General features: G+C 40.7%; 1 protein-coding gene across 1 annotated transcript in view; it reads left to right on the top strand.

The window, feature by feature from the left end:
* Window positions 1-12,500, top strand: part of QTMAN (queuosine-tRNA mannosyltransferase) — a 107,251-nt gene that overhangs the window by 81,874 nt on the left and 12,877 nt on the right. Inside the window, exon 5 of the mRNA XM_088521810.1 lies at window positions 11,711-11,820. Within this exon, the coding sequence (XP_088377936.1) occupies window positions 11,711-11,820 (110 nt within the window). The remainder of the gene's footprint in view (window positions 1-11,710; window positions 11,821-12,500) is intronic.

The following is a 12,500-nucleotide window of genomic DNA, read 5'->3' as shown; positions in this document are numbered from 1 at the left end:
ACACGCATGCAATTTTGTTATAAATATCTTAGGCACTTTGCTTCTGTCCCTCTTTTAGTTCAAGGCATTTGCTTGGGCTTCATGTTTTTGCTTTTTCTTTCCTGCCTGCACTGTATCATCTCAACCGTTAAAGACCCGATAACCGACAGTGGTCAGAAATCAATTTTTCTTCCCCTAATTGCACAGGTCCGATTGGAGATCGCGGGCAGGATCAGAGCGAGCTCAAGCACACATGCAAAACAAGGGGCCGCTGTCGATTCACGTGGCAGATGAGACAGATACCCCGTTATCTCGCGTCGCGTGCGGCCGGAGCGCGAGGAGGGACGTGGGCGAGCGGATGCGAGAGCAGGAACGTCCACCGTGGAAGTCACGATGAAGAAATTCAGAAAAAAACAAAGCAATCTAGATTGCAAAAGTTATCTGAAGGGCCCTCTGCTCTCGGTGTGCAAAGATAGCGCCGCGGTGGGTTTTGCGTGTGGGTATCGCTGGAGTCAGCGTGCTCAGCTCTAAGATTTAAAAAGCAGGCAGAAGGTGAAAGTACTTAATATAGAGTACTTGATATATGCTGCTGCTTCAGTAATAATCTGTAAACCAAGGAATATTTCGCCCATGTTGCAAAATTCTCTGGTGTAAACGTTGCCCCGTCAGAATGCAGATAGTGGAAGAGAGGAAAAGGTGGAGGAGTAAATGCTCCACCTAGAAATCATCTTCTGGTGGTCAGATCTTGGTCTCAACAGGCATCGTCCACGTTGCAAAGAGCCTGCTGAGAGCACAGTGACGTGCTGGATAAAGAAGGAAGCTGCACTAAGGACCATGGAGTTGGTTCTGCCCCATCTATTTGAGAGAAACCACCTCTTCGGAAAGCAACTGGATCTGGCAAATGTAATTCCAAAAGGTGAAAGTGTTGGGTAGATAAGACAGACTGAAAACATAGGCTTCAAGTGCAAATGTTTACACAGGCTTAACTAAAACGGAGCAGATATGATAAAAAGCCCATGTAAAATAGCAATTTTAAAACGGAAGCTTTTTAGCAGTGTGTAAGAAAAGGTATTTCCTCCCCAAGGGAAACTATGTTCACTAGGGGTGTGATCTAGATGACACGTAGTGAATGAAACATTGCCATAAAAGTGTACATGGAGACACCACTTAGAAACCGATACCCTCACTCGAACACTTAAAGAGAAAAGAAAATAATCTAACTTCATTTTCATGCAAACAAAATTGGAGTTAAGTTTGACAGCACGCATTAGTTTCTCATGAGTAGCAAACAATTCAAAAATATTAAAGAAGAAAGTTTTTCAGAAAATTCTGCTCCAAGAAATTCAGATTTAGATGTAAACTGGACAGAGAGTGGGAAGTATCCATTCTTTCTTAGTTTATTTATAAACAAAGTCTGATGTTGAAAATTCTTCCCACAACCAGGGAATTGGGTTGTTGAACCCTTTCGATGGAAGCTGCACTGTTCCTTGATTGCTGTTTTTAGATCTTTCAGAAATTTTTCAGAAAATCTCCTGGTATAATGAACATCTCGGTATTTTTTTTCCATCTTCCTTATAACGTATTTTCTTTGAGGGCTGTAAGATCATTGACAGAAGTTGATAGGAGAAAATATCTCAAGCTTTGGTAACAGGAGAAATACCCTTCGTATCACCCGTATGTTCTCCAGCGAGATGTAATTTGGGGTAGGAGCAGTTTGCTGAGGTCTGTAACTCAGCAAGGCCTGAGGTTGGCATTCCCAGAGCAAGGATTGGCTTTATGGGCACCTCTTCGTTTCCCTTTCCTTGGCTTTATGAGCCTCTCCTGGTTGAAACGTGGACATTGGAGCCTCAGGAGAATTGTCACCTCGTCCCCAGCTGAACCTGGGACCTGCCATTTCCAAGAAGCAGCATGTGTGGGGCACTCAGAGGGACCTCCACAGTGTGTGGTCTCCAAAGACACAGGGAACACCTGGATGATGCTTCCCAAATCTTGCAGAAAACAAAAAAATATCATTACTGCTTTCACTTGCCTAATCTTGCCTATCTGTAAAGCCTCAAATCCGGTAGTTTCTTACAAGAGCACCCAGGTTCTCATCTTGCAGGTGCAGAAGCAGAGGCGGGAAGGGACTCGCCGGCTTTTCCGCTGCAGCTCCCTGGAGCGCGGGAGCCTTCGGGACGCCGCTGCGGTGCCCCATCCTCGAGGCGCTGCCCTATCTGCTCACCTTCCCAGTCAAGAGTCGGGTAACAGCCTTGGTAGGACCCAAAAGAGCAAGAACATCTACACTTCAACACGCACGCGGTGGTAAATCCGGCGAGCCGAAAAGGGAGGATTTCCCGTGCTATGAGGAGATTGTGTTACCACCAATCACACACATACAGCGAATTAGCAAGAGTTGACTTTCAGACGCTGGTTTTTCTTGCTCCTCATGCCTAACTGAAGCAGTTTGCTCTTGTGGGATCAGCAACCCAATAACAGAGAGGGACGGACACGTGTCACGATCCACGCGCACTCGGATGGGCACCACACGGGGCATTTCCATGCAGGGAAGTCATTCCAGTTACCCTGGGCGCAGCAGGAAGCCGTCCTCTTCACAAACACCTTTTTTTCATTACTGGAGATGTATTTCTGAGATGAGAAATGATGTTTCTTCTAATTAATGTTACATGTAGCTAATTTCCTTTTCTAAAAGCTCAGTGTGAAAGGAATTTCCTTTAAAAGGAAGGGGAAAAAAGAAAAAAAAAAAAGGAAAGGGAAGAAAGAAGTGATATATCTGATGTTCCTGTTTCCTTAGCAACAGATTTATTTATTAGGGTCTGCAATGACATGAGTTAATATACCACATACCTGCTGATCGGCAAACTCTCCTATTTCAGCTCCAGTTGACAATTAAATCCTGGACAGCTACAGCCAGGGGTTAATGTTACTCATTAGGAGAACTAGGTCATTACTGGGAAATCAAGGCACTTAAGGCAGCATGGATAAAATTCAAAATTCAACATCTCAAGGAGTGAGGGGTTTTATGTTAATTAACCTTATTTTCCTTTCATTAAAAAAAAATCTTTCATATATGCATATGACAGTAGATCAATTAATTAAAAAAAAAAAAAGTAAGCTTTAGTTTACTTTCCTCTCCTAGTTGTCTTCATTTCCTTTGGAAGGGTTTCATTATTTTATGGAAAATTCTTATGTCTATATGATGAGTAAAAAGGGTATTAAAATTAAGAAGGGAATCATCATGGAAATCAGCTTTACCACAAGGGAATGAGCAAATAAAAGCCTTGGAAATGAAAATAAATAAGCTTTGCTAATACCTCACCTAAGGAGCAGAATATAAGCCCATCAGAGCTTGGAGATATTTAGAGGTACTTCTTTGCTTCTTTATTAAGCAGTTACATAGTTATTTGACCTTCAGAAACTGAAACTTTAGAGAACTAAATCCAAGTTGTTGGTAAATATTCTGTTTACAGAAATCCGCTTGGTGCTGTAGCACACAGTGACTCCTGCAGTTGGTAATGGGCTTCTGATTTCTAATAAAATGAAATATATTCTCTGAAAGTTTTATTATGATATCTGAGGTGGAGTTTTAACTTGATAAGTCTTAAGTGATTTAATAAAGCTTTCCTGAAAGCATTTATTTACTAAATTTTAGCAGACTTTATTCTGATAGCGGAGAACTTAATAGGCTACAAAGGAATTGTATTTAAATGAACTTACTCTTTTAGTCACTTCTCTTTCAAATATGTTCAGTTCTTTCACTTCTACTAAATACTCTACTTTCTTTTCCCTGTTTGAGCTGTGTGACCCAACCCTGCTCCTAGTTGCATTTGGATGAATTTGGTGTAAACTCTGCTGCTGCTCTCTAAAGTCAAGGATAAAGCAGTATTTTACCTGAGGTGCATGCAGGAAACAAGGTTCCCAGATTTTAAGAAAGACCACTGTTTTCCATTAAAAAAAAAAAAAAAAAGAGCCTGTGAGAGGTTTGGACCTTGTGGTGACATTGCAGTCTAAAACACTCTGCAACTTTGGACCACTCCATTTCCAAAGCGACCTTCTTTCGACCAGAAATGGGTCACAGAAGTGTATTTTGTCAGGAACTCTGGAGCTTGTGGAATGGAGCCTAACGCAGCCCTGATGTTGGGACGTTTGGGGGCATTTTCCTTCATTTGATGGGTGTAGGGGTTACTCACTGCAGGTCCACACGGCGGTCGGTGGAGATGGTGGGGGACGTGTGTGTCTATGTGTGACTATCCAGAAGCTGCATCACTGGAATTTTGGATTTATTTTAAAGTATGGAATAGGTGTATCACAGTTTGCCATGAAAGCTCTAGTGGGCCTGGCTGCTCCTTGTTCCATAAAGGGAGACTCCGTTCTTGGTGTCTTCCTTCTCTGGGGCAGCAATTGCAAAACCCAAAACCCATCTCTTTGAGCAGAAATGTATGTGACTCTTATTGCATTTATCTCTTCCTCAAAGTTTCAACCTTTCAGGTTACCCTCTGTGCTTTTCCATACCACATTGGTTCCTGTTTGCTCCTAAAGCCCTCTTGGCCAACGTGAATGTCTTGTCTTCATGGTTTCTCCTACTTTCGAGTCTTCAGTGACCGTGTACAAAGAGAAATCTTTCAAAGGCTCCTAACTTGGTTATATTTGTAGGAGGTTTCACAAGGTATGTCCAGGTCTGGCCAGATACACAGTTCTCTCTCTGAAACAGAGACTTATTTGAAATTGAACATATGCAAGGTACAGGATTTGGTTTCACTGTGTAACGGGATATTTCGAATCTCTCTCTTTGGATATTCTGAAAACTTTTGGCAGTTTTTTTCCAGATGAAAAATTTAGTCCAAGATAGCCATCAGTCCTGGGAAACATCATCAACGAAGGACAAAATACATTTTGTAAAAAGAAGTTTCAGGGAAATTTAGCAGACGGTGCCACCAGCCCCCTTTGTAATATACAGCACCCCTCACCAAAGTATGTAAATATCTTCCAAGAGATAAAAGTCAGATCCTTCATAAGCCAATAATCTAATTTTCATTTTCCTCTCTATTTTCACCAATAATGCACAGGTATGTTTCTTCCTTCAAAGCTAGAATTAATTAATTATTTTTTATTCTTATTGGTTTTAATTAATTTCCACTTCTTGCCCCGCTACAACAATTTATTCTTTTTTTTTTCTCTTTCCCTTCTTTTCCACCCTCACTCTGCCTTTTCTCCATGTTTTCAGCCTTTTTTTTTCTCCCTTTGTCTTATTATTCTGCTTTTTCTCAATGGCAGCTGTGGGAAAACTGAGTCAAAGAAATGAGTTCATTCGTTATTTTGAAAGCGGGGAGATGTGTAGTTATTTTAATCTCTTTGAATAATGGGTTTCAAGCCTTGGTCTTGGTGCCAAGAAAAGTTCCTGCTTAGGAGCTTCATCCTTGGAGATGACAGCTTCATGAATCCAAAACGGATGAGTTATCTTAGGTACCCTGGCTAATTCTGCTCAGGGAGGATCACAAATTCCTTTTTGTGATCCAGGCAGTGGAGTTGCAGTATTAAATAGTCATAGTTTGGTCTAGGATGTATCTCCACTGCAGAAATCGTGGTGGGATGGACAGCATCAGTCTGCAGGGTCTTCAACAGTGACGTTCTCCGTCAACACGTAGCAATGTAGGTTTTATGTAGTAATTTCTGTTCAATTCTTCTCCTGTTCTTCTCAGGAACCACCTGAGTACCAAAAGTAGGTTACTATCCACTTACATCCATATTCTTACACATCCATTATTACCACGAGATGATTTTTTCATAGTATGTTGAATTGCAATGGGCTGTATTGTATATGGTTATCAGAGCCCTCGGGGTCACTCCGATGTTTTATCTTTCCTCCCACTACTCCTCACAACGAGGCACCATTTCATTATGCTACAGCTGGAAATGGAAGTTCGTTTTGATTTTCTAAGAAGCTTTTGGGGGGGAGTCCGTAAGAGTCACTGGATTGCTTTAGAAATTCAACTAAAAGGATTTTCACGTGAGTCCTGCTCTATTACACTTGTGAAAGGCTGGATTTGCTAGGTTGAAGTAAAAGAAATGAGCAGGCATCCGAATCAAAGTGCATTGATTTTTACGCCAAGGTAACTGAGACCAAATGCAGGTTTTTTTGTCTTGAAAGGTTAATCTCTCTTTAGGAAGTAAGCAGAGGGCTCCATGACTGATGCTGATCCTGAGGTTTCTTTGGTTAGGGAATGTGCAATATTTTATTTTGAGTTTTTTCTTTATGAATTGTGAGAGGAGGAGAAGAAGGATCTAAACAATAAACTCCCAAGGTTCTTTTTTTATGAATCTCTTCTAGATAGCACAAGATAGGGGAAAATGCTTTCCCAGCGCAAAGTAAAATGCCACCCATTTTTCTCAGGCCAGCAATTTGAAAAATCAGAAGGTAAAATACACACTCCTCACTGTAAATATATCACGGGCTATAATAGAAAATAAAACACAATATTTGCTGTACTGTTCTGCTGCTTTTTGCCTCTCTAGGGCCATTTTCGAATTCTTGTCTCACTCAGGTATATCAGAGGCATGGGCAAAGGCCTTTCTTGGCTTGCAAAACCTCCAGATTTCTGCCTAGAATTTATTCTGTAGGCTCCTTTATTCAGTGACACATTATTCAGTGACACTTTCTCTCTCGTTGACTGCATTTTTTATTAGCTGACAGGGTATTGTGGCAACTTTTGATGCTGATGATGCCAGACAATGTTTAGAGGCACAATTGCAGCAAAGACATTTTATGAGCACATCAGCTGAAGAAAACTCTTTGGACTTAACTACATAGTTGCAATCTACCTCACTTTGGAAATGGAAAAAGATGAGAAACTAATGTAATTGATAAAATGGAAAGTAATTAACTTTCCCTTCATGTTTGCTTTTTTTTTCAGTTATTTCTTTCCTCTCCAGTTTCTTTTCTATTAGCTCTTTCCTGGCAGTGGCATTTCCCCTCTTGCAGTTATCATGAGCATTTTTATTAGAAACTCAGGTTTAAAATTTTACCTTTGTCTTTTTTTTTTTTTTTTTAGTTTTAACATATATTGAAATGATGTGAAGTAGGCAAGTGCCTTCCTGTTCCCTGAAAATAATTATTACCAGAATATATTTCATTGACTACGTTGAGCAGGTCCGTACCATGAGGCCTCTTTCTTACTTTAAGAAGCATATTATCTTCCTGAAGTATTTCCTGGCTCTGGTCCTCACCACATTCCCATAAGGGGAAGCTCCCGCAAGGCTGTATCTTGCAGATGGGGAAACCTGGGCAGAGCAGTCTCCTGGGAAATCAGTGGCAGAAAAAGATCAGAACTTGGCATTTCTCTATTTTTAAGCCCGTGCTTATTTTGTGTGCACGAGGCTGCTACTTTCTAACATTATTAGATTATGATAAACCTAAATTCACAAGTTGATGGGCTTCGTATTTAGCATAAAATATCCGAGTGAAATGCATTAACTGGTGAAATGCAGTGAGCAATGACAGAATTGCAGGTATTTGTCCTCAGGCTTGAGCATGCATTGGAGAATTGCACTATTTTTTGCTGCTGTGATCTTCTTGAGAGTGCCCAGGCCAGGCAGGAGGACAGCAGGAGGTTGGTGTCATGTAGCTCATCTTACCAGCCTGTGTCCCAAGAGCTTCCAAGCTGCCTCCATAGCCCTCACCAAGCCAGTTCCCTGTCTCCAGTTTGGTGCAATGGGAAGCCTGAATGTGGCTCCTCTTTCCTCACTGATTTGCAAACTGATGCTTGTCATCACCTGGCTCCCTGTGACCTGGAAATAATACTTCTCTACCCTGCTCTGGATTTTTTACTTACTATGGTGTAGAAAATGTGCTGCATTGCTTGGATTTAAGGCACTATAAAATGTGAGGCATCACATTTGTGCCCTGACAATTTTGAATTCTCTGCCGCTGGAACACTGGAAATCTCCTTTGCTAAATGTCTTAAGAAGATTAAGATTGACCCTTTTAATATTGCTTTTAGCTGCATTTATTTGTAACCCTTTCAAAATGTGTAGCACCTTGAGAGGTGGCATGGCAGGACTGCTGTTATCACAGTCATTACATACTTATGTGTTGGGTTTTTTTCCTAAAATATTAGGACTTCCTCCCCTAGTTTAGCACTTTCATGTAACAGATTAACTCACATAAGCCATAGTTTTTAAACTTATTTGCTTTTTTTTTTTTAAAAAAAAAAAGACTGGATTTATTCTGGCTGAGCATTTTATTTGAGCACATCGTATCTCTTTTGCATTTCTCTTACCATTCCAAGCTGCAGAGCTGTCTGTGGCTTTCTCATCCAAATAACTGGGATTGCCACCAAAAATGATCAGCTTTATATATACACCTTAAAAATTTATTCTTAATTCACATAAAAGCATATGGGTCTCTTGCTGAATTTTGCCCAGATGCAGGAGATAAATATGTACTGAATACTGTAAGGGGCCAAATTTACCTTTTTTCCACCACTAGTAGGCACTTACTTGCATGTAGCCAGCTCTGTCTGCGCTCTTCTTCCAGGATGGGCTCAGGCTAAGCTCAAAAAAGCCCTGAATATCCAAAAAAACTCTTGCCATCCATGTGATGCAGAGTTCATGCTACAAGTTTCCCATTCTCCATTTGATTTCATTCCCATCACAATGGAAATAAGCCAGAAAACGTTGTCTGAGACTGCAAAAAGAAGACCCCATAAGGAAGGATGGAGAACAAGGAGATCCACATTGCCACAGACCAGAACATTGCAATGTTAGCACATATAATAATAAATTCTTGAATAAACCTGGGCAAAAAAAATTCTAGTACACAACATTATGGTACTGAGACATCAACACAGTGAATAGCTCTAATGGCAGCGCTTCCAGATCCACATATAGGGATGGATGAGAAGCATGTGTTGCCCATGGACATTTTGTGGTGGTTTTATTATTCTGCTTTTTGCCTATGGTGAATTTAGAATACATTCATACCATGCCCAGTTTTCCCTTTACCAGGTGAATATTAAATCAGGGAAAAAATACAAATACCTAAACAGCAAAAACAGACCCTAAAATCACATTAACTTATTTTTTACCCTTCCAAACAAGTAATACTTTTGAAGAAAAGTTTGCATTTTGCTATCAGGCTTTTCTGCAGCTCTCCTCCAGGAAATGGAATATATATAATTAATACTCTTTAGTAAAGCTCAAAAATGCAACAGATGCAGGCAAAAGTGCACGTCATTTTGAGCAGATCTTTGCAGAACAGACATTGCATATTGTGTTCATCTTTTTCCACGATCACTGCTATGACAATCTGGTGTGTTTAGCAGTTGTTGCTGAGTAAGGCAGACTGGATTGTATTTGATTTTCTCCATGTCAGCCGAGAAACACAGCACTCTGGTGCAGGAGAGAGGCCCTCGTGCTCGTTATTCTCGGTACCAGGAAAGGCTACACCGTTATTAATTTACAAGTATAATAATGCAGTGCAATCTGGAGGTGCACGTGCCAGGAGCTTTCAGTAAGTCCTGCAAAAAAAAATGGCTAAAAATAAGATACTTGTGCCTGGGAGGGTCCTAGGAACTGGCAAACGGAACTGCATAAACTCCCAAGCGGAAAAGCTATGGGATTCACATATTTTGTCACTAAAACCTATGGACATCGTTGCTATCTTATAAAAGCAAAGGGTTTTAAAAGGGAGCACGAACGGAGGATCACCTCCTGGAGAAGCCAGGCTCCAGCACAGCGGAAACGTTTCCCCTTCCAGCATTCCTTCTGGGTGCCAAATTTTCCTTCTGTTCTTCCCCACCTATTAAACAAAGCTGCAACTTCCAATTCCTGTCGGTTTCTCCGAAATCTGTGCAGCGTATGTGGTTCCCCTGGCAGCTCCGGGCCGGGGCGGCTCCAGCAGCAGCCTCCACTTTTGGCTGCCTCCAGGACCCCCGGTCGCCCCTGGAAAGCAGCAGGGGAAGCGGATCCGGTTCTGGAAGGACTTTTTGTTGCGGCTTTTCCAAATCTTCCAAGGATTTGGAAGGAGCTGCGCGGGGAGCTTGGTGGATGTGGCTGCCGTGTTGGTGGCACGTCACCTAACTGACCCTTCCTAAAACACCCCAAAAACGCTGCCGGGGAGGGAAACTGGGGCTAACCTTGCAGTGGTTCTCTGCAAGGCAGCAGTTTTCCTTAGAAACCTTCTCCTTTCTGCTGTAGACCCCCGAGTCCATTCTGGCTCCTTCCAGATGGACGTTTGGGCAGCACCAGCACGTTGCAAACACGCCGATACCTCCCGCTCACCCGCAGAAGCAGGTGGATGCTTAAATCACGAGGTGGCCAGCAAACTGAGGAGAGTTTTGGGGTCTTTGCAGCAGAAATCCGCTCGCCGAGTCAATATTATCCACTTTTGTTATTGGAACCACCGTGAAGGCTCCTGGTTCACAGATGTGAACCAAATTAAGAAGCTTATGCTGTTGCATTCCTCTTTATTACCGGGAACAAAACAAATCTGGGAGATGCAGACCCTCTTAAAGTAATTATTGTCTGGCTTTTATTTAAAAAAATGCAGCTAATTCCAAAAACTCTACAGTTCCTGAAGGTTTTTTCAACCTACAAAAGTCACGTTAATTATAAGATTAATTTGTTTTAATTCCCTAAGCAAAAAATATTGACTGGATGAGAAATTAGCACATGTAGAGCTGCAGATGTCATTTGGCTTCAGATTTCCTGAACGATAAATACAATTGTTAAATATCTTCCATATAGCTCTGTGACAAACCCTCAGATTCATGGGATGAAATCAGACTGTGAAGAAGCCACCAGGAGAGCCAGGCTATCAATTTGCCATAATGCAAGAAGGAAAACAGGGGAATCTTCTAAAAAATAAATAAAAACAAAATCTTTTAAAGACATCTGGTCCACATGTGTCTGAAATAATGCAGTAATTTAAAGCAGAGTAATTAAATGCAAGAAAAATAGAAATTTCACCTTGGAGCAGGGGAAGTAACTCATTGCAGTTTTAATATCATTTCCCAATTTCTGGAAATTTAGTTTATCTGTGGTATCTTTTTAACCTTTCATTTTGCCCTAATAAAGAAAATAGACTAATAAATAGGTTTTTCGTTCCTTTCTAGATGTAGAATGTAATACCTTTAATGTTATCCTCAGCTGAAACTATAAATATATGCATCTTTTTTATCTACTGCTTTAACTCCCAGCTAGCTCCTTTGCAGTCTTAAGGTGGAAAAAATCCTCATATTAGGATTATTCCTTCTTCTCTACTGGATGCCCTGAGTGAATCAGGAGTACATGTTAATACAGTGTGGATTCATAAAATTCCATTTTGGGAAATCATATGTTTTTAGAAAAAAAAAAAAAAGAAAGATTAATATATTTATCCGGGAAAGGGAGGTGAAATATCTTGTTTCAGTGAATGAATAAAAAAAAAACATTTTTCCCTACCTCTGCATTTTTAGCATGATTTTGCTTTGTGCTTGGTGAGATATTATTCATTCCTTGCTTTCCAAGTTGGTGACTGAAAGAATAAAGACATCATCTCAGGACAGGGAAGAGATGTAAGAATCTGATAAAACTGAGTTTTGCTCTTGAGGGCTGGACTGAGGGAAATATGCAGCTGGGAGGTATAAGGAGAGAGGGACTTTATGCCGAGGAAAATTTAGGAAAAATGCTGTTCTGATGAGCAAAATCAATTCCACAAGTAAACAACTAATGCTGAGATATGTTCTGTTCATTCAAGGGAACACGATAAAGATCCTGAAACTTTCTTTAAAGTGATGCTGCAGCTTAAAGCCAAAGGGCTCCCTTTTCGTGTCTCCGTCCTGGGCGAGTCTTTCAGCGAAGTTCCAGGTACTTTTCCTTTTATTTTTCTTCCTTTATGTAAAGTTATCATAAAGTAGGTATTTCCAGAAGGATTTTTCATGTACACATTTGCTTAGGTTGATGCAATGAATATTTAAAAATCTTCATAAATTCGGCTATAATACTAAATAATATTGGTATGTTGTAAAATTAAAGTTATTAAGGACAGTAAACATTCTTAATGTTACTCGGTGATGGAACACGTTATTTATGACTTGTGTTTCAGTAGCACATCTATATTTATCTCAATGTAGAGGAAGGTGTACGAGATTGGATGATTCAGATAAAAAAGAAATAAAAATAAAATCTTTCAGGTCCAGGTCACTCACCTGAAATCCAGGTACTAGCAGGGAAAAACAGCTACTTCCCCTTCAAACCTACATTTTAGAGTGTGAAAGTGGTCGTTAATCTTTAGGATTTTATACCATTTTTTTTGCGCAGTCTTCCCTTTCCTAGGTATCTGATAACTGCTGTTCTGTACCCAAATTTGTCCCCTTGAAAGCAGAATTAGAGCTTTCGTGCATGTGCACAGAGCTTCGTGTCTCAGACACCTCAGCCATCGGCAGAATAACCACATCCCAGCCTGGGTGTGCATGCACTTAATAAAACCTTCTAAAAATCTGCATTAACGGCAGGCAAATCCCTGCTGCTTTGGCTCACGGGCGTTT

The sequence above is a fragment of the Tinamus guttatus genome, unplaced genomic scaffold (genome assembly GCF_059628265.1).
Source record: "Tinamus guttatus ecotype Peru unplaced genomic scaffold, ASM5962826v1 Tinamus_guttatus_pri_ptg000133l, whole genome shotgun sequence".
Lineage (NCBI taxonomy): Eukaryota > Metazoa > Chordata > Aves > Tinamiformes > Tinamidae > Tinamus > Tinamus guttatus.
Note: the sequence above shows the minus strand (reverse complement) of the source record. Positions and strands in the feature narration are given on the sequence as shown.